Genomic DNA, 22,974 nt, shown 5'->3' on the forward strand with positions numbered 1-22,974 from the left:
GCAGCAGGCCCTTCACCCTCGCTGGGGGGGGGAAGCGGGTCGGGGGTGGAGGGGGGGCGAGCCGGGGGAGTTGCAGCCCCGGCACGGCGGCTCCGCCGTGTGCATATAGATAAGCTGCCCGGAGCACGTCACTGCGCACCGGCGCTCTGCGTTTGGGGCGGCGGAGAGCGAGGGCGGGCGAGCGGGAGCCGCTGCCGCCGCCTCCGGAGGAGGAGGAGGAGGAGGAGGAGGAGGAGGAAGAAGAAGAGGCGGCGGCTCGGCAGGCAGCAGCCCCTCGGCTCCGCGGCCCCCCCGATGCCGCCCAGCCCGCAGCGGCGCGGCCCCCGCGGGGCGAAGGCGGCGGGCGCCGGCGGGCGGGGAGCGGCGCCGTGGTGCTGAAGGACAGCTCCGACCCGCACCGCTCCGACCCGCTCCGCACCGCTCCGCCCCGCACCGCTCCGCGCCCCGGCCGCGCCCCGGCGCCGGGTGGCCGCGCCTTGATGTGCCCCCCGCCGCCCCCGCGGCTCCCATGGCGGTGGCACGGAAAATCAAAACTTTGTTGACGGTGAACATCTTGGTCTTCGTGGGCATCATCCTCTTCTCCGTCTACTGCAGGATCCAGGATCGCTCCCAGGAGCTGGTGCAGATCGTCCGGAGCGCGGAGCGCCGGGCCAGGAGTCGCGGGGCCAAGGTGGGCAGCCTGGCGGACAGGGAGGCCATCCTGCAGCGCCTGGACCACCTGGAGGAGGTGGTCTACAACCAGCTCAATGGTACGCGGGGTCCCGCCGAGTCCCTGGGGAACGCACCCCAAGCACCCGCCGGCAGGGGAGGGAAGCCCGGTGTCCGTGGCTGAAGGCAAAAGGAAAAGGGGTAACAGTGGGGTTTTGATGGAGGAATGTGTGGAGGCTCCCCCAAACTCTTGGTCCAAAGTCAGCACTTTTTAGACAGACACAAAGTTAAGGAGGCTGCAGAGTTCATGGGTTTAATGGCTGGTGGGAGTCCCCACAAATTGTACCAGGTTTTATGTTTTACCCAAATATATTAACTCTGCATGGGCAGGTGTTTGTATCGTGCGTTCGTTTATAGCTGGAAGTTACATGCTTTGTCTCTGAATTACTTTAAAAACGTTCTGCTAAGTTCTTATGCTGTGTACTTTTAATGGTCTATTTAAGCATAGCACCCATATGTTTCTTTAATGACTGCCATTTAAATTTGATATTATCTTTGGCGAGGAGGGGAAGCATCCACCACTTATTTTTATTACATGCAGTTTTAATTCACTAGCCTTGAAAAATCTTGGTGGGTAAGCAAAGAGCCCTTCTACGTTAGTTAGAACAGGCTAAGCCATGCAAGTTGCTGTTGGACAAATTACATTTCATAGAGAAACTAATTCTTCAAAACAAGTGTATTTTTATTTCCATAGATTCATAAAGTTCTAAATGCAGAATGTCAAAGAAATAAGTATGTGATTAAATACATCAGTGCTTTGGACAAGAAGAAGCTGAAGGAGTAAACTTTTACAAGAGACTTTAATATAAATGTAACATTTAGTGTCTAGTACCAAATAAAACTTGCAGTGTAAATATGTTTAAGTATACCAAATGTGCTTCTAGGCTGCTTGTGAAAATCTTACTCGTAACATTGATTTAACAAAGGCTACTGCAGTCTTGGAATGCAGACAAATAGAAGGGTTAGTATAAAGTATATTTCCTATTACTACTTTCTGAATGACCGTGTAAATCCAAGTAGGTTAGACTGTTATGGGAATATGCAGTCTGAGCCAGTGAGTGTTACAGAGCGGGCATCCCCTTACATGCTTCCATGTGCACACGCCTGAGAATAGAAAGAGAAGGAGGACAGGAATGTGGAGTGTGCATGTTTGTCACAAAAATAAGTATCCGTAAATTAGAGGGAAAGTGTCACCAGCTGTGTTTCCTAATGATAATTTGGAGAAGTTCTGAAGAATGTAGGACTTAAGAGGGAAATCCTCCTCCCAAATTCAACGTAGCAATAGAGTTCCCAGACTAAATTAGCTCAGTCCCCAGGCTATATCTATCATAGCTCAACTGAATGATTGCATTTTTTTTTTCTTTCCCTGAATTACTTTGTTCCTGGTGGAGTTCATAAGTGAGACTTTGGGTGGATTTTACTAGCTCTGGGTTCATCTAAGCTCAGCATCCCCTGGAGAATCAGCAGGAGTCCTTAATGTCCTAGGCAGGCACCATTGCACGTAATGACTCTGGCTTCCCAGTAAACAGGAAGTTCTCCTGAAAGTATGTCTCTGTTTCAGTGGCTTTTTTCTTTTTTGTCTTTAATCTGGTTTGTTGGGTATGGAAATTCACAGTGCAATTACTTTAATTAAAATGTTATGTTGCTCCTTCAGGTCATAATAAACACTGAAGGCAGTTTCTTTTTCTTGAAAGTTCTTATAAGGGGAAAATACAGAAAGTTTTTTGAGCTGAACTGTTTGAATTTCCTATCCATTTCACTTCAACCTCTCTCTGACATGGTTGTTTGTTTGTTTTTATTACACTGCAGTACATTAATGCAGATAAATTATTTGGTCATCACTGTGAAAATATAGTTTTGCCAGTTTCTTCTTTTTATTTTAATTTTTTTTTCTTCATTTTGTGGCAACAACCCACCCCCAAATTCCTAAAAAAAAAATAGTAGCTAATCCACTTAAGTCATCAGAGTTGGATCACTGTAAGGGAAATCAGGATCAAGCATCTGTGTTTGGGTTTACCTCACTGGTGTTCCTTTTTTAATATCATGACTCATTGCTTAATGGGCATGATGCTGCTCTGGCAACATTGAGATTCAAGGGAGCCTGTCTGTGACAGTGCTTTACTGTGTCTTACAGAACTGGTATTGCACAAGCACTCTGCTCTCGAGCTGTGCAGTTCCATCCTAGTGTCAAGCAAGGTTCCTCAGATAATATCCTGTAGAGTTCTTCATCACAAGGTTAGAGAGCCATTTGATGCCTTCTTGGATGTTACTTTTTAATGAGGTGGGTCAAAGTCACTTTTACACGGAGAAAGAGATATGGGTAGACAGATTTTGTTCATAAGAAATATGAATTCCTTGCATACACTGAACTCATACCAGCACCAGGAGCTTGTGCCCAGCCCAATGTTGCTGTTACAACAGCTATCCTGTTTGCAGTTCCAGTTTTCTGCTCTTGGTTCTTTTGAGCTCTTCAGTCTTAGTGTTTTTTTATTTAGTTTTTCTCTCCTCTTTGGATAATTCCTGAACTGGTAAGACCTTACCTGGACTTTTTCCAGGGACTCTGCTGAAGATCCAGAAAAACACTTCTGTGAGAGACCAGCCCTGTAGCTGCAGAAATACCGAATTTTGTTTCTATCACTCTTATTTGTTTTCTTGGAATCAAAGAAACATTATTTGAAAGCACATTTTCTGCAAGGAAAAGCAAACACATGCAGTAACATTGGAAGTGTATCAAGAGGCAACCTAAAACTGATCACTAGAGAACTCATTAACTTTTCAGCCTGAATAAACTGAATAAAAATGGCGCGTAAAATGCTGGTGGAGGTGTGTGTAGAACACAGAGGACCATACGTGAAAGGCAGTAGAAAACTGGTCCTTACAATTATCTTTGGCAAAACAAGAATTTTTAGAAAGGAGTGAATGAGAATTGCCGTGAATCCCTGCAGAGTCACGCAGACATACACCCAAACAATAGTTTTCACTTGGCTCGTGCTTTGGTTTTCTATCAAGTTAGAAAAATCATATTTTGAAAGCTTTCTTTATACTCAGCTGCTGCTGTTTTGGCAGAAGTAAATGGCTGGAGCATGCAAAGGGAAAGGAAAGCAGTGAAATGTATCTGGAATTTCCTTGGTGAAACTTTACATAATCTGTTAGTATTTGGCTTTGGGTATCACATTTATTTTGAATAACTGAGTTATTCTAGCTATAGTTCTTCAATCTGTATCTCCTTTCATTTTTGCTATGTTATTTCTACTAATGAGTATCATTTATTGTCAGTCAACAGAGAACTAAAGCCAGACAGACTTAGTAATGATTCTTGGAATGGCATGACACCTTGGTATTTTCTTCCTTTGACTTTGTTTTTTTCCATGGGGAAAAAAATCAAAAGGTTTAATTGGCTGTTGTTTATTTTTTCCCCCGATCGGTTATGCATCTGAGTCTGTTGCTAATGATTTACCATAGAGGATAAAGAATTTTTGATGCCTCAACTACATCATAACCTTTCATGCCAAAAGCAATTGAAGGGTCAGACTACAATTTCACTGTAATTGCCTTTTTCCCTTTTCACTGTCTCTTTCCAGTAATACACAACAATCAATACCGCATGTAATTAGATTTCATTCAATCTGCAAAGATTAAGAGAGTTTTCATCTTCTCAATACGTATGCTCACATCATGTCTTCCTACCCTCATCTTCTACATTAGACCTCTTTAACCTGTTCTGTTGCAGATGTGGGGGGATAAGTTTGGAGAATTCCCTTGAATTTGACAAATTATCGTTCTCTACACATCATAATTTGATTTTGCTCTCTTTGGGAAGATTAAATACAACAGCAATTTCCAGTTTGATAAAGGGGTTTTATACTGCATATGCATTTCATTGAGGAGGCTGAGAAAAAAAAATAAAATAAAAATGGACAATTCACATAATTGCAGCATACAGGCTTAAAATGATGGAAATAGCAGGTCCTAGGTGCAGAGGACTGATTCATGCAGACTATGACTCCTGATTTTTAGAGTGTACTGAAAGCAAAGTGATTGCATTTAAAATTCAGCCTGGCAATCTGCATACTTAAAAGGTACAGTAGTATTTTTAAAAAGACAGTTTATTCTTTATAGGCTGGAGTCTGGTTGAAAATGTTTCCAAATTTCCATATTGAAAATAAGGGTTGGGAAGAGGCTGAAAATGAATTATGTGAATGTCCACATCAGATTTGTCAAAAAGAAGCTTTTACAGCTGGCAACTTTCAGTTGAAGAGCAATTCTTTTGCAGAAAAGACGCAAAGCTGTGTGTGCATGGGGGAAGATTAAGTGCGATTGCCAGCCTTGCATTAATGAAAGGGCACCTTTTTTACCCACACACAGGTTCTCATGTTATAAGTATTTCATTTGATTATGATCCTATGATAATATGCATCTGACAAAATTAGCACATAATTATTCCTACAAAGCAGCAACTTATTTATGGGGATTCTCCCAGCCATGTACTCTCCTTGCACTGGTGAGAGACTTCTTCATATGCTCCCTTTTCCTTTTCCTTTTCCTTTTCCTTTTCCTTTTCCTTTTCCTTTTCCTTTTCCTTTTCCTTTTCCTTTTCCTTTTCCTTTTCCTTTTCCTTTTCCTTTTCCTTTTCCTTTTCCTTTTCCTTTTCCTTTTCCTTTTCCTTTTCCTTTTCCTTTCCCAAGATTGGACCCAGCAAAGGCAGGAATATAGAGTATCTATCACGGCTCTTTTTTTTATTATTATTATTATTTTAAGCTAGGCTGCAGTTTATCTGTTTTCCACACAGCACAGAACAAGTGTTCTTGCTTGTTCTGGATCAATTTCTCAGGGTAAGGTAACCGAGCATTGCCACAGGCCTGACCTTCTGTATTGAAAAGTGATGGTCAAGCCCAAAACACTAATTTCAATTTCACATTGGCTTTGGCTGTGTTAGTCTTGATTTATGTAGCTGAGGGAACTCATAGTCAGTGATTTCAGGAAGGCCAAGAATTTCTTGCCCAAAATAAGGTAAGAAAATATCATGATTTGCAATTTGGATAGCCCCTATGAAAATAAAATGTAACATTAAAAACAGTATTACTCCATTTAGGCACATTAGGAAGAAAATGTCTAAAGGTTTGGTAGAAAGAAGATGTAAATTTCTTTTGTTAAATGGGCAAAATTGCATTCAACTCTTCAAAATATAGACAAATATAAAAAATGTACCTCCAGTTCAGCAGCGCATGAGCAATTGTAAGTCTCTCCCTGTACTCTGTTCTGTGTACTGGCAACTATTTCTTATGTAACATTTCTGCTTTTTGCTATTTTATTTGGGAAGAAAGCTTATTTTGTCAGAAAAATCACGTGGTAATTGTATCATTGATTCATTTATTTGTGTAGAACTTGAATCATTTCTGCTAGATAGGATAAAAGCAATGTTTACAGGGGTGGAAGGAAAATCTTTGGCTGATGTGATGGTTGTGTTGCCTTATGGAAGATATTCCAGTTCAGTTTATTTCAATTTCTGGAGTTGGAAAAGCAGATATGGGGCTGTCACCCAGTGCAGTGCTGCAGTGTGCTTGTGGCACACGCTTAACCAACAGACGAGTTTAGAGAATTAGAAAAACTGGCTTTAACTTTGATAATGGGTGGTGGAGTTGGTTTTGTTTGTTATTTGTTTTCTTAAAATAAGTAAAAGCTGGTAGCATCTAAACCAAGAGCATCATTTAAAAATGCAGTTCCAGGCACTGAGTGTATGGCTGTTCTCCAAGGAAATAATAAGATTTATGAAAGGAAGGAAAAGAAATGAGTCATGTTTAACGAATCTTCCTTTTATTAATGTCCCTCTCTAACCTTACTAATGGGTACTCAGTCTGTCCTTCTTTCTCAGTATTCTTGGCATGCTTTTTTATTATTGTTATTATTTGTGGGGTTTCACTTGCTAGTAATTTCCATTACTTATTTTAAACTAACAAACCAAAAGGGAAAAAAGAAAAAGAGAAAAGAGAGGCTCTGATGTTCTGGATAACAGGAAGGAAGGAAGACAATGACAGCAGAGCAGCTTCCAACCTTGTTGTAGTCCTATTGATCAAAACTGTCCTACGAAATAAGAGAATTTCCGCTTCTGAGAATGAAAACCAGACAGAGATCCTCCCACTGACCACAAGTCATCTTCTCCTGAGAGCACAGAGCTAATGCAGCAAGGGCTTAATTTGATGTGTAGATGACTTCTGTCTGGTTTTCCTATAAACCTATAGTGCCATGAAAATGGTTGTGAATATCTGAAAGTCACACAGGTAATGGGCAAAACCCATTTCAAGGACAGGATGGCAGACACAAGCAGATTAAAGGTTGTATTTCTGCCCTATAATTTTTATGCTTTCTGGTGTCCTGAAATGTTCATGTTTCCCAGACAGTTTTGGGGATGTGCTGTAGCTCCACAACACTTTCTGGTTACTCAGCAAGTCCCATAGGCCATAAAAAGAGTTATGCATAGCAGGGCTGTCTCCTGAGCCAAGATTTGTTTGATTTATAGAACAGAAAAGAGTCATCAGAGAGCATTGTGACACATGTTGGTCTCAGGTCCTCAGGTTAGTTTGAGTTTAATGCAGAGTAGTGCAGTTAGGGATAAACTAGGGATAGTTATGTAATTTCTTTCTCAGTCTAATCTGCTAGGCCTCTGAGTACTTACTTGTAAACTCTCCAGTGCACTAAAGAGTATGGAGTTTTACCCCATGAAGATATCTTCAAAATCTTCGTAGATTTCATCTTTTCAGTGTTGGCTTATCTGTAATTTATGTTGTATCTTTCATTCCTGACACTATCTGCACTGATAGCATACAAGTGTGTGATGAAGACATGGATAATCTCTACTTCTTCCCTGGCCTTGCTTTTTGAACTCTGAAGCAGTAGGAAAAGGCCCTTCAGTTGCATCAGCAGGAACAGGCTGTAGATATCTGAGGGGGCGATATGTCAGAGCTGAGTTCTGCTTTCTTCTCCCTCGATTTGATGTTACTCTCCCACAATGAGGAAATATGGGCTTGAGTTTTTATCATTCTTTGAACTACCTTTTTATTTCACCCGGTTTAGCTTACTTGGTTTCCCAGCATCATCCAGAGGTGCTTTTACAGGAGCTTTCTACCCCTCTTACTGCATCTCTCAGGCCCTTTCATTTCTGAATGATTGTATGTGTGTTTGTTTACGCCATCTTGATGAAACGTGTTGAAAGAGCTGTTTTAGTGACTACGGATGGGTAGGTTGGCCTTTGGAGTAAAAGGAAGAACGGATGACCTTGGGGTGACATTAACCTGCTTGCTGATTGCCATCAGGCTCAGCTACTCTGTGAGCTTTCTGCCCAGTCTTGCAAAGCTGTATGGCAAAGCAGATGTGGCTCTCTGCCTCTCCCTTTATTTCACCTGGCTGACTTGTTCTGAGGGATCTGCTGTCAAGGCAAGGATGAGCCCGAGACCATGAATGGGTTTGTATTCTCAGTGCATGGAGCCCTCCTTAGTGAAACACTGCGGCAGAATAGGCCCCATTCTGTGAATCTCTGACAAATGGCAGCAAGTGAATACACGGTGTTCTTCAAGCACGTCCTTCATTTCTGGCCTTGGAGGAGAGTCCAAGGGCAGCTGCGGGGTGGACAGCTGAGGAGAGAATAGACCTGATTCTGCTTTGTCATTGTCAGCAGTGTGTGGACACAGTTTTCTCGGGGTCTGAAGAGATGTCTGAGTAAACAAGCGGAATGTCTTTAGGAATGGTGAGGCTGTAGATTTCTGAGTATTTTAAGCCTTGCACCACCTTCTCTACAGCCATTTTCTAAAAGCCCTTTCATTTACCACCAGTCTGATTTATACTTTTAATACTTGAACTGTAATTTGCATGTCATCCTGGGAGAATGGGCAATTATTAAGAAAACTAAACCAAGGAAAAGGATAGGTTTTTGAAACAGCTTCTCTATCTAAGCATCACAACTTTAGAAATGGTTCTGTCAGGCAGAGGTATTTGGTGCCAGAGTGTGGCAGGAGAAAGTAGCCTATTGCACATCATCATTTGGAAATCACATCCAAAAACCAAGCTCAGTCAAAGGCAAAGATGCCCAAAATATGTAGGAACATGTTGAGCCTCTGGGATTCTTTATTGAATTTGCTTCAATCTTAACCTCCTGGGTTAAATGTTAAAGCAAATGCAAAAGTGGAAAGCAAGTGCTGTAGTGCCAGTGTCTCTCTTGGGTTGAATACCTGCTGCAAAATAGTGCTCTCTCTGGGTGGAGAGCAGATCCTTACTGCAAGCACACAGCTCGGACCCCAGAGGATGGCACTTAGGAGTTATCCTCAGTGCATTAGAGCACTTTGGGCTGCATCAGAAACTGGTGCAAGGTCACAGAGTCTCTAATTCCTGTTTCCCACAGCCCAGAGTAGCATTATAGCTGAGGTACTGTGATACTATCCCCAAAACAAAAGGGGTTTTGTTGCACAGGAGCTCATTGTTGTTTGGAAGGTACCCACCATGGCAGCTGAAATGCCCTCTCCTGCAATACTGGAGGCTTGCATCTCATTTCATCTCTGTGGCATTTTTGGTAGGGTGACAGGGTTAATTGGTTGGTTTTCAATTGGACTCTTTCTGCTGGTTTTGTATTTTATTTGGCAATGGGGCTTCACTGCCCTTTTAGAATTTGAATTTATTTTTTTTCCACAGCTCTCAGATGCCTCTAGGTTGTGAAGGTTTTGTAAATAAAAATGTATTTTTGTTATATGAACTCATTTCAAGCAAGCTTTGTGTTGTAGAAAAGACTTGTGGCATTCTTTCCTGTGCATACTGAAGGCAGTGACTAAAAAAATCGCCAATTGAAATAGCACTGTAAAACCTAAAGGTTAGTCGTCTTTGGGATTAAAACTTGCAGTTGCTTTATAGATTCCTTGTCAGGCAGATTCCTAGCCATCCAGCCACGTGTAAAAGGAGGCTACTGATAGCTGCAAAATTTTGCATCTGCAAAGCTCAGTCCCATTGGTGACTACAACAACCACAGCCTGCAGATCAAAATGATTTTGATACCTGTTGTCCTGTTGTCAGCTAGCCAACGAGCTCGGTGCATTCCCACGTTTGTATTACAAGCACTGCACTAGAGGTGCTGAGCAGGGACTAGTGCTGTTCACACCTCTAATAGGAAACACAGGCTGCTGCACAGAGCTACTAATCCTAAAACACGATGATAGATTGCAGGTGACTCCATGTAACAGATGGGAGTGGAGTATAAGGTAAGAGTGAGCTGGTCACGTTCAAGTTATTAAACAACCTAATACCAAGCTGCCTGGCTGCTGAAACAAAATTTACACAAGCAGTGAGTGACTTGGGCTTGGAAAAAATGGGTAGCTGAGTGGTTTAGGAGTTTGCCTGTGTTAACCTTGCATTTGGAAACATTTGTTTGGTGGTTCTGTTATGTAATTTGTGTCACATGGAGAATCCCCTCAGTCCAGGTTGGTGGATTTAGGCTTCTAACTTCCAGCATAGTCACAGATGTGCGGATGGCTGAATGCTCCACTGAAGCCTGCTTATGTATTTCTTCTTCGTGACTTATCTTTTCTCCCACTTTTAAATGGTCTTTGCTCTCAGCTACTCCATTTTCAAATATACAAAATCAATCATCTTTGATTTTAAACCTATGCCAGTGTGATCCTCCTCTTGAAATAGATCCATCTGGCTCAATAAGTTTTCATTCAATGGAAAATTAATTCTGGAATGGAAAGGGCTTTTATAATGCTTCATATCCAATGGGGCTATGTGTAAAACCTTTTGTTTTCTGAAAGAGTCAGCTAGGTATGGTTGCCATATTCACAAGCCTACAAAACCCCAAGTCAGGCTGCAGAGAGCCCTCTCGGATGGGTTCAGAGAATCAAGAATTTCTCCTGTGACTCATTCTGAACCTGACCTGCAGAATAACTGGATCCTTTGTCTCCCTCTTTCTGTCACGCATTAAAAAATTCGCAAAGTGAACGTTTAAAGTGAATGACAAATGTTTAAAGTCTTTCTTGCACAGTATGAAGAGCAAAGAGAAGATGTACAGAAATTGGAGAGAAATGTTCTTGAGAAAAAAAAGACATGGGGTAACTTTGAAGCTAGGGTGGTACAGGCTGGCATGCCAGCACAGGCTGAGCGGTGCAGCCTCAGAGAAGGTGCAGATCAGTGCAGAGGGCATTTCTGCACGTTATAGCACTTGGTGTTTAGGCATCTCTCAGCATCTCATTATGCTGACAAGAAGCTAGAGGAAGAATGCTGTTGTCTTAGATCCAACATTGAGATCCAACATTCCAAAACACTGGAGACTGTGGAAGAATGAAACTGGTGAAATACTTTGTGAAGTGTGTATCAAAATTATCAATGAAGTGAATGTGGGATTGGTGAACTGGAATCCGGGTCTGTGCGTGAGTTCTGCTGGGACTGCTGTTGCCCTAAGGAGAGGTGGAGCTTTCTTGCAGCACAGCATACAACAGGTTGCTTTGGTAAAGTCCAGAACAGTTTTTTGTCACTGAACTGGAAGAAGATGCCTCTGATCTCCTTTATGGGTAATATTGCATGCCTACTTTATTTGTAATATTGCACGTCTATGGCTTTTCTGTGCCAGACATGAGCATCGGTGCATATGGTTGTGGAAGTAGAAGCTGATTATTTTCAAAAGTATTGCCATGTACTGATCTGACAAATACCCTGTTTGATAAAACGTTTTGTTTGATATGCTGCTGCTGAGGGCATGTGGATTTGGGAACATACCTTGCTTTATATTCTTTTCAAAGCTGGGGAGAGGTGGGGGACACAAGAAGCACTCCTACTATAAATAGTCAGATTACTTTCTTAATAAATGCCAGAGGAAGGAAGCAGAGTTGTATGGAGTGCTGTGTGTCCTATCATTATGGTGCTTCACCACTGTCTCTCTCCCTTCCTAGGGAAAAAGTGCAAATTTAGTGAATTGAGCATTTCCATGTGAATTTTTCTTACTGTGGTATCTTTACAGGGAAAGTGGTTTTAAATGGGGTTACAGTCATACCTTGTTATTTCATCGAGTCCCCAGTCTGTGGCCAAAAAACATGCTCTTTTATCTCGTAACCTGCTTCTCATCATCGCCTCTAAGACCTGACAAGAAGCATGTGTGAGCTTGTGGAGACAGGAACTGGGGGCTAAAGGAGCAGCTCCAGAGCTAACCTTTGAGAAAATATTTAGAGCTGTTGAAATACAAGACTCATGCTAGGGAGACCTGGGCTTCATTTCCTGCTGTGCCTTTGCTTTGCTCTGTAGCTGTGGTGCCAGCTCACCTCTCCGCTCTTTTTCTTCCCGTCCCCATATCTACTTAGCTGGGGGGGTCTGAGTCCACACTAATCTGCGCAGTGTCTTACCTAGCGGTGGTGTTCATCAGTGGGATAAATAACAGCCAGACATCCAACAGACCTAAACATCCTGTAATTACTGTAACTAACCCTCAGAATAAGCACTTAGTTCCTTGAGCAGCAAAACCAAGAAAGCTGATTTTTGGGGGGTTGATGACCTGGATGTGAATTCTTGGGGGGGGGTCTCTTACAACTCTGATAGGTCTCTTGTAATTGAGCTTTCACTAAACCTCTTCTCTCCGTGGGGACATTTAAATTCTGCTTTCTTCCCAGATGTCTACTTCTGTGACACTTGCAGAAGTGTGATTTTTGGAGACCTCTGACTGTCTGCCAAGCTTTGGCTGAAATTAGACCTAGTCCTCAAATTCTAACGAGCAGAGATACGGGAAGGGTATGAGAGAGGGAATATTGGTAGACAAATGCAGACAGCATTATCCCACAAACTGGTTTTCCTTAGCAAATTGGGCTAAAATTTATATCAGTGACAAGTAGGATTTTTTCTCATTTAAGCACAAAGATAAAAATCAAGTCTTTAGATTTTAAAGGAACCAAATGCCACTTGCTCTGTTAATTGGAGATATGTTAATGTAAACATATTTTCCTGTTTTCCTTCTTACTTAGGTAAATAACTACAGCAACATGAGACTAAACCCGCATTGCAGGAGAACCTCTTTTATTTTCAGTTTCCTGAAATGGCAGATGTGGGTCCCACCAGCCTGTCTTATCACCTTTCAGTAGTGACTGAAGGATTCAAATATGCAAGGATCAGGGAAAATGATGCTGTGTTGCTCTCTGCTAGGTAGAGTGAAACATGCCCTGCTGCTCACCTCCTCAGATAACCTTCCATGGCCCAGGGGGCTCAGCATGGGCTTCCAGTGGGTGCTGGAAAGCTCTTTCTGCTTATAGGAAGTGTGCCTTTGCCCTGAAGTTTAAGCAGAACCGTTTGATGCATCTGCTTTGTGTCCTTGAGCAGCAGCGTGTCCGAACTGTAGGCTCAGACCTCCATTTTCTGCAATTCAGATATTTTGCTCTGGTTCATACCTGTCTCTTCACTGAAGGATCTGCTCCTGTATAAAGGCACCTTATATCCCTGTCTTCACTTCTTTCTTTACTGTGTAATTTAGCATCTCATAATGTAACTATAAATACAAACCTGAGACACAGCGGGGACAGGAAGGTTCATTCTTTTACGGAGTTCCTGTGGAAAGAAAAGTTTGGAGAAAAAATGAGGCTCCGAAAATTTGAATTTCTTTTTACATGGCCTTTGTGTAAACCAGATAAGTACTGTTGCAGTCAGTGCAATTAGGGAGGTAGACTTGAGAAGCCTGACCCACACTTCCTAGAACTCAGCCATGAACTTACATATGGTCTGAAGTTTATATGCATGTGATGGCTTTAAACATGCCCTGTAGGTGGATCAAAGTAGCCTGCACTTGCCAAATGCACTCCCTTTGCCAAGCAAAGCCCACTTTGTCTTGGAGTAAGTTTGTCAGGGCTGAAGCAAGCTGTAGGTCACAGTCAATTCATAAAAATCCCAACATGCAATGAAGCCAATCTTGTTAATAATGAATTGGGTATTACAGCAATGCTGTTTTTTAAAGTGCCTGTATGAATGGATCGTAGCTTTCCCACTCCTGGAAGTCTGAGTAAATTTATCTTTATATCAACAATAAACCAGAAAGGGCAGAAATCAAACTATTCAATGTTTTTATTACTGCTTTTAAATAAAACACTGTGCCAATATTTTGCTTTAACATTGCATCCTTATTTTCTCAATTTTATTGACAAATGCTATTTATTCTAATTTTTCCTTTTGTTTGCAAAACTATCTCCTACTTTGATTTACTTTCTCCAGACAGTACAGTACCTAATTCTTTGTATTTTTCCCCACTAAATTCCTAATTAATTATGTGCAATACCAAGGCACTTCAAAACCAAGTATGATTCTCATCATTGTAGACTCCTTCTACTCCTACTCCCCTGGAAAAAGGACAGAATCAGACACTCAGTTGTGGCATGTCCTGTAATAGATCTGCTATAAATGTGGTTGCCAATTTATCTCACCATTGAGGACCCTCTGAATTGGAATGGTCTTCATCCATGGTAGCCGTAAATTGTTGATTTGTAAGCATTTTGGTTTAGATGCTGAGTCCTGGTCTGTGTTTTTGCTGTTTTAGATGTGTCCTGTGTTTGTTTTTGGACTGACATCTCCTGCTGGTAGAAAATTAAATCAAATGTGTATTAAGAAGTTGATGGAAGGAGGCACTGCAGCCTGGCGTTGACAAGCAAGGCACAGCTGTAGTGTATGTTGACATGAGATACGAAAATAAAAGTGAAGGAAAAGGAGGAAAAGCAAAGATGTAGGTCCTTTTTCAAACCAAGTTTCTGAGCTAAACTCCATGAATGGTCACAAAGATATGCCTGAAAAAGAAGCAAACATAATTCAAGAAAAATACACATATCTACAGATGTAAAATAGGTAGGCTGTCAGGCAAATGACTGTGTTTTGAAGCCAGCTGTCAGTATTGCTGTGTAATGATGCAAAGGAAAAGTATGCCACCTGTAAAGATCCTGCACAACGATATCACAGTCAAAGGAAAATGGAGGAATTAACACTCTCTCTGGCTCCCATCAAAACCAGTATCCAAATTACCTGATTTTCAAGAGTGGGCAAGTTTCTCTGAAGAGATCTGATGGAAGTATTTACAACCTCATGTCCTTAGTGGCAGCTGATCTCTCCTGTCATCTGTTCCCAAGGAGGAATGCCTGATAATCAGGGTGAGAGGCAGCAGATTGAGAACCAGTGCTACTCTGACAAAACTGGGGAGCTTTTCAGGTCATTTGATTCCCTCATTGTCGTAAGAGACACCAGATGATCACAGAAACATAGAATTGTAGAATGGTTTGGGCTGGAAGGGGCCTTAAAGCTCATCTAATTCTAGCTCCAGGGAGAGCAGTGAATATAGCCAGCAGGTCTGTAGGCGTTGCGTTGTCTCTTTAACGTTGTTGCATTGCCATAGGTGGACTTGGTGACTAATTTCACAGTTGTGGAAAATTGAGATTCTACTTTGAAGCATAATGTGATTTTTGAGTTCCAGTAGCGACCATGGCTGGATTTAATGCTGTCATTCTCCACTGTGTAAAATGGGTAGAACAACAGGGAGCTTTTCAGTCATGCAAATGGCAAGTGTTGTATGCAACTTTGTTATTGGGAAAGCTGTCTTTGCGATTATGTTAGTTTAATTTAATAGCCGGCTGTTTAGGTAAATGACTGGGGAGGCATATGAATGTCTGCAAATAATGTGGACAATGATTGCAAAATGATGCTGCAGGAGATGGGCTTGTCTGGGCCTTGTCGGCAGCTCACCAAACACCCTTGAGCAGGGAGAGAAGTGTCTTGCTTAGTCTTGGACACAATCCCTCTGAGACACAGCGTGTGCCTGGATGAAACCAGGGCTGAAAGGAATTAATTTAGCAGGCTTGGCAGTATCAGATGTGATGCAGCTTTTGATTAGATTAGCCTTTAATATCAGCACAATGGAACCTAGAGTAAGATAAGCCTACATAGGACCTAAAGTCTGATTTTTTTTTTAAGATTCCTTGTATTTAAAGATAATTGCTTCCTTACGTATCCCAGACCTGTGGGATTTACTGCTATAGTTAAGCTGGCCCAAAAATGGGCCAGTCAGGGATTTCTCACCCAAAATAATGGCAGAAATTAAAAGGGTATTTTTGATGTTTAAAGAGGTGCAGTCAGCTCTATAGGTACAAGAAAACGTCACTGCACCCAGTGCCAGCTTTGGGCTCCATCCCCAGTCCTTGTGTCAGAATTCCCACTTCCATTCCCTACCTCTGAGTCACACAAGCAAACTGCTTGTTTTTTTAAAAAGATCTTTTGCTCATTTATGGAATGAAAGCCCCTTAGCTTGGCTAGGAGCAGGCTTATTCCTGAAACTAATTAAACTGTCCCAAAGTTTTAGCTCATGTCCCTTGGGGCTTTCAGTAGAAACCCCTTTCCCTTTCTCCAGAGTGGTTTTGTTATTGTGTTAATGATCACTTTCCCCAGGAGTTGTCACCTCTGTTTCCCTGAAAAAATTAAAGCAAATTTAATATATTGATACAGATGATCCATTTCATGTGAGTCAGTGACACTCTGACCGTGACAGTGCCAGAGAATTCATTGCTGCAGGAGGCCATTGAATCCAGTATTAGTGGCCAGGTTTTTAAAGGGAGCTGGGTAGTTTTAATCCCCATTTCTACCTGTCTGAATTAAGATAATGAGGGTAATCTAATATTATGCTTCAGGGCTTTAGTTACATGCCTATGGGGTTCAGAAGAGAACTCTGCTTCCAGGGACTGAGCAGAGTTTAATTGGCCAAGTGCTTTATGATTTGTGTTTCGCTTCCTCTGAAGCCTCAGGTATTGACTGCTGCCAGAGGCCAGATACCAAACGACACTCAGATTTTGTTTCCTTTTAATATCAATGGGCTGCCAGGCAGCTACCCCAATGTTTCAGCCCCCATTTTCATAACTCCAGATTTATGCCATCACCAGAGGAGGAGTTTTCTGGCTTTCCTCCAAAGCCCTAAAGAAAAAATCCATTTTATGTATTTCACCAGCACAAGCCACAAATCAGCTGGGATTTTAAAACTTCTAGAATAATCTTGGTATCTGTTATTTATTTAAAGAAAGCAAACTGATCTTTCTCTGTGAATGATCTTTTTGATCATTAAAATTAAAATATATATTAAAAAATCATAATCACTGATATTTGACTTAGAATTTTGCATACCTTTCTTTTCTTTTTTTTTACTCAAAATTTAAGTTTAGAAATATATCACATATCTCTCCCCTGTTTAAGGATTTCTGCTCTTTAGAAATTGATTTTACTTATATCCAGGCTCTAACAAAACTCTGGCATCTCCCTTACTATCTATCAGTTTGGGATCGACATCCTACCTCACAAATGGGCTTTTATCTTCATCTCCAATGTCTGCGGAGCTCCTATTTCTTGGTCTTTCCAGTCATCAATCTGTTTATCTCCTCCTGAATTATCTGCTGTAATTAGAATACATTTTCTCCTCTCAAGGGGAAACCAGCTTCAAATGAGTATTCTATAAAAGCAATTACTTTTGATATTAGATATCTGTACATAAAAACACAGTATTTCTTCCAATTAAAAAGGACTAATGAATTCTGTGCCCAGAGAGAGGAGTAGCCTATGCAGTGCTACTGTTTCTGCTGAGCCAGTGAACAAAAAATGAGGCTTGAAAAAGGCTGCCCAGTCACTTCATCCCTCCACCTCAGTAGTCTTCTCAAAGAAAAATGTCTTACAGGATTGTCGTCACCTGTGGACAAAGGTTGAGAAACGATTTTTAGGCTTCCATTTGAACAGAAAGAACAGCCTGTAAACAAGAGGTCAAAGTACAAAAACACTGCCACCTCCTAGTTCCTAGGCCAAAAAAGTTGTAGAGTAAGAGCTTCAGCTTTGTAAGAAGTTATTGTACTTTTTCCTTTTCAAACCATCAGCCATGGGATACTGTTTGTCTTCTCTGTGCTGCATCTTCAGAGGTACTTGGAGCTGATACTAGATACTACGGGACATAAATCTTTCAAGCAACGAAGCAGCAAACTTGATTACAACTATAAAAAATGAGACTGTGTTTTGGATTTCAGATAAATGGAAGTGCTGGAGCCATATAAATTGGATAGAGTTTTGTTCTTTACTCTCCTCTTTGTAAAAAGTTGGAGCTGGTGTCCCTGTGAAGTGCGATTTGTTGAATGTTTCTGTATATAAAACTAAATCACATTCACCTACATCATTCATCCTAGTTCAGAAAGTAACCACCTTTGTTATAGACAAAATTCAGATCAGTTCCCTGGGCAGCAAATCTTAGATATTAGGTAGGCTTGTTGAGAGATGGTGTCAGAAGAAACTGATTTGGGATATGGAAAGTTGGGAGATGTTGTAAGTAAATAAGTAAGGGCCAGACTCTGTTTAACATTTAGATTGAATCATGAGCCAGACACTACTGACTCCTCACGATGCATACTGCTCCTTACAAAGTTGACTGAAATAGTTTTAATGGTGAAATAGTTTCAAAGATGACTTCCTTCTGGATACTGTTTATCCATGTGCTTGCAACTGCACAATGGTTTACTTTTCCAGGTTTAATTTTGATGCACTGAGCTCCAAATACATTTACCGGTTTCTTTATTTCTTTGGGACAAAACAATTTTTGGATATTCTCCCAAATGATAATTTCAGAGAGCCACTCTTTAGCTATGATCATTTCTTCATTAACCAGGGCTTGTGCGGTACTGGTTGGAGCCAATGAAAGAAGCAGATAGATGTTCTTGGCAAATTTTGACATGTATCCCTTTGGCAAAAATGAAGTGTACAGCATGGGAGATGAGATAAAAGAAAGCACAGGCTATAAAACTTGTTCAGCATTTTGGCAGAGTTAGGGTGCTTTTACAGGATGGTGAAGAGAAAAATACCATTCTGTATGTGATGCCAGTATGAGATCCCATAGCGTTAGCATCTGCAAACCTCACAGGAAATTGCTGCATGGAAGATGCTTCAGTTTTTGCTGGAGTTGGATACTGAAAGAAACTGAGGGAGGTTCTTTTCTTAATTTCCATACTAACCACAATAGGCCATCATTGTTCTTGGTTTCTGGCTCTGCCACCATATCTTGTGCAATCCTGAGGAGATCCTTAATCTTTTAACACCTCATTTCTGCCCAAGGATGGGGAGGATGACTTCTTGCAGCCTCAAGGGGCATTGAGAGTCCATCCTCAATAGTGTTTGGAAAACATTATGACATTTCACTGATGGTTACAAAAGAGCTCCAAGTACTGTCTGTATAGTGGGGACTGCTTTGTATTTAGTAGCCCAGCGAAAGGGCGTGTGAGCCAACCCAAGCTTGTGCAAAACCATTGTCTTGGAGCACTTCAGGTGCTGAAGTATCCAAGATAGAAAGTTTTGTTTTGTTTTGTTTTGTTTTGTTTTAATTTCAAAAAAAAAAAAAAAAAAAAAAAAAAAGTGAGATTTTTCTGGTACTGAATCTAAAGCCCAAAATCTGCCTCACTTGGAACGTGGTGGATAACCATAGTTAGTGCCTTTTATTCAAAGATTTCAAAGCATTTTGTACAAGTAGCTATTGCTGCCATTGTGTATCTTCTATATGTCCCTTCTTTTTCAAAGCGTCTGTCTGGAGGGATGTGTCTGCCCAATTTGGATTTGAGACAAACTCGTGGCACCTTTTCCCTTGGCTGTAGCAAATGTGCCCAGCAGAACCTTGCTCATCCCCCACAGGATGTCTTCTGTAGCACCCAGCCTGGGCAACATGTTCAGTTGGGCATCAGACCAGATCATCCCTGCACTGTGCTGGGTGTATGTGTGAAGGAAGGCACTGTTTACATGATCGAGCCTTTCTCTGATTTAAACATGGCATTTTGGAAACCATTTTCCTCATAGTTATTTTTAGGGCTCACTAAAATGGAGCTATAAACATCAAGACAACTAATGAGCTGAACCTGGTCTCGACTCTATGAACCTTTTTACTTTCACTCAAAAGATAAAACTGGAAATGCTAAAAGTCAGCTTTGTCAATCTATGTAGAGTTACTATTGCTCCTGATTTTTTTTTTTTATTTCTTTTTTTACTGTTCTTTGTTAAACAAACATCTAAAGATTTTTATTGCCTTCCATGGTATGCAGGCAGGTTTTCAAGAGAGAAATCAGAGCTGCAAAAAGGAAGGATACAACTGTTACGTCGATGAGTTTTGTGTTTCCTGTTTAAAAGAGAAGTGTTTTGGGAGTTGCAGGTAAAACTACTGGGTGATTGTGCCAGGTTTTTTTTTAGAAGGATATGGTTTATTACCTCTTTTTAATGTGCTAGGAACCAACATAGTTTTCAGGATCTATTCTAGAGTGTAGCTGGTCAAAATGAAGAGTAGGTAAAGGGCCACAGGTGCTGAAGGGGAAGGTGACCCTGCCAGAAGTGGCAGGAGGGCCAGGAAAAAGCTCTGAACAGCTCTGTGCTATTGTGAATGTGGGCATGTAATTATTCTCAGTTGCTTATCTTTATTTTGAATTGGCAAAAGGTTAATTATGTCTGAGAACCTTGTCTAAACCTGATTTACAGCTGCCTGTAATTGTGTTGCAAAAATATATATACATATTAAAAAGAAAAAAAAAAAGACTAAAATAGTCTAAAATGTAGTTTGATCTTGCTTTTGCCGTAGTTTCTCACGTAAATCTCTTCAGTAATTTTCCCATTGTGTCAGGATTTATGGTGAAAAATAGAAGGTCTCTTTTCTTCCTAGAAAATTATGCATCCTGCAGAGTAATTAATCTAGTTAAGAAACTAAGACTGGTTCATTCTGCTCTCCATTCTCCCAGCAATTTCTGTCATATACAGAAATCTCTGCAGTGAGAACAATAAATTTGAAATGAATGACAGACACTAATTATTTCTGACCTCATTGTCATCTGCGGCATTGAACTGGGTATGAGTGATACCAGTGTACTGGCTGTAGATCTTCTCGGTCTAAAAATTTAACGAAAAGGCAGCTTTAAAAATAGCAGTTCATTGGGCACTGCTAGTGTTGTTCCCTCTCTCCCCTCTCTGCCCATCATAGTTTCAGAGCTGAGTCAGCTGGCAGTGGGATTGCTGTCAATCCTTCGCCCTGACAAGAGCTGCCCCATAACACCAGCAGCACTGTGGACATACCCTGCTCTCAACGGCTTTGCAGGCTGGAAGGAATAAGAGAAATTCACACTGGAGAAATGGGTGCTAGTTACAGCCACAGGGAGACAAGTCAAATATAAGAGGAGGATCTGGAAGTCTGCAGCAAGCTTTAAAAGAAGAAGAAAATGGAGAAGATTTCCTGTCTGATCTGCTTGGGTTAAAACCCAGATATATGCTGGAAATTGAACCAGAGGCACTTCCCCATCTGTCTTTTTTAGGTTTTGTGCTCCCTATCATTGTAGGACCTGAACACCCAGCATATAAAATCAATAGCAATTGTCTCTCTGCCCAGCAGCAGTATTTCCAGAAATGTATCCTTTTCCCTGTTGTTCCAGTAGGTGAGACTATTGGGAATGAATTCTCCCATGGGCATCCCTGAAGGCTGCCTGGGTTTTCACTGAGCAGAAAAAAAACAAGCCCCAAGGCACAAATGACTTGCTCTTTACTGGCTCCCTGTCTTTGGCAACTGACCTATGCAGCCTGTGGGAGCATGGTTGTAGAGTGTTCTGCTCCTCCATGCCCTCCTGGGTTTCCTTCCCACGTTCTGCCCCCTGGAAGGTCTCTGAGGAGATGGTTCTGCTCAGTGGCCCCAAACCATGGGGCATGCGAGGGGTGAGGTCCAGCAGATGTGCTGGAAGGGGTCTTATCCACCAGCAGCCTCTGCCTCAACCAAACCCATGGACACTGCCTCCCATCACCTTTCTCCTGATCCCCTCTCTTAGGATATTTCTTTGAGAACATGTTGCTGAGCTGATACCCCTTTCTATTTATTTATTTTACCTTCAAAAAAGGCTGACCAGTGCAGGTGAATGTGTTTATGGGGTTTAGGGTGTTACGATTTTGACTTAGGTAGCCACAGGGTAAAGCCTTCTATCAAGGAGACACTTTCTGAAACAACAGGCAACCTTTTGAGAACAAAAATGCTATGCAGATGTTATTGTATGTGAGAGCCATATCATGTCTAGCTGACCATCCAAGCATTGAATAACATTGCCTGTAATTGCTGCATTTAACACACACACATTTATAAATTATGCTGTATTCATTGTTCCTAAGAACTTCTGGAGACAATGTAGTGCTTTTCTTGCAGAATGGAGCAACACAATATAATTTGTCTAGTTGCTGCCATATCAATGTTAGTGCTTTGCTATAATAATTGCAGGTCAGTTAGGCTAAAATTTGGGTAATAGAATGGGGAAAAAAACTCAGCAATGTGTTCTGAGAGCAAGTCAGATGATGACTTTTTCCTAGAATAAATCAGATTAGCAGCATGAAGAGCTAGAATATCAGATTTAGGAGTGAAGTAATTGTCATTATGTGTGGTTTGGAAGGCTATCTAGCTATTTCTCTCATTCACAATTTGCAAGCGAGCTGCTTGATGCTCCCTGTGTGTTGAAAGTTTCATTCCCCTCTTCCGTGTGCCTTAAAGATGCAAGCATTTTGTTCTGTAAACTGCAGGAATGGGTAGCATAAAGAATGAAGTTTTCAACTACTGGAATTAAATCATTGCTTGAAGTCAAACAAGCATGCCACATCTTGGAGTCCCTTTCATCAAAGCAGGTCAGTTAACTTCAATGAAGTCATCTTCAATTTGCTTTGATGTAACATCAGAACCCAGCCCAGATGATTCTAAATGATCAGCAAATAAATTTCCACGTTGCAGTCTTTCAAGGACATAGGCTTAATGAAGTATCTAGTTTTCTGGATTCTGTAGCTTCTGAAGTGCCTAATTTGACTCCCTTTTAATAAGGCCTGTTTGCACTTCGGGGGCTGGGGAGGAACTGCTGACTTTTCCTTGCAACTGAGCCCTCTTTAAATGCCACATGTAAGATGAGTAAAACAGAGGCATGCAGCATCTCTATTTTCCATTAGTGTTGTAAATCTAAGACTGCGTTATGCAGGAAGATGAGGCTTCTGTGGTTTTCCTTTTGGGAGAGGAGAGATTTGGAGTCTCAGACGTGTCATTTCTTTAATTACTTGAGTAAGGACTAGTTGTCAGGCCAGGGATGGCAACCTTAGACACTTCTCTTCTAAGGGAAGTAATGTTAAACAGTAAAGCTAGTCAAATTGCCAAATAGCCTCTCATCCTAAAGTGGAGCAAAAGGGAGAAACATTATAATTTCCCTCAAAATGAAGCTCCCTAAAATA

General features: G+C 41.4%; 1 protein-coding gene across 2 annotated transcripts in view; it reads left to right on the forward strand.

Annotated features, from left to right (window-relative positions):
* Window positions 1–475: 475 nt before the first annotated feature.
* Window positions 476–22,974, forward strand: part of GALNT9 (polypeptide N-acetylgalactosaminyltransferase 9) — a 144,642-nt gene continuing 122,143 nt past the window's right edge. Inside the window, exon 1 of one of the 2 annotated variants that reach the window (XM_032198801.1) lies at window positions 476–749. In XM_032198801.1, the coding sequence (XP_032054692.1) occupies window positions 509–749 (241 nt within the window). In that variant the 5' untranslated portion in view covers window positions 476–508. The remainder of the gene's footprint in view (window positions 750–22,974) is intronic. The other variant, XM_032198802.1, reaches the window with a different exon arrangement.

Source organism: Aythya fuligula, chromosome 17, assembly GCF_009819795.1.
Source record: "Aythya fuligula isolate bAytFul2 chromosome 17, bAytFul2.pri, whole genome shotgun sequence".
NCBI classification, from domain to species: Eukaryota; Metazoa; Chordata; class Aves; order Anseriformes; family Anatidae; genus Aythya; species Aythya fuligula.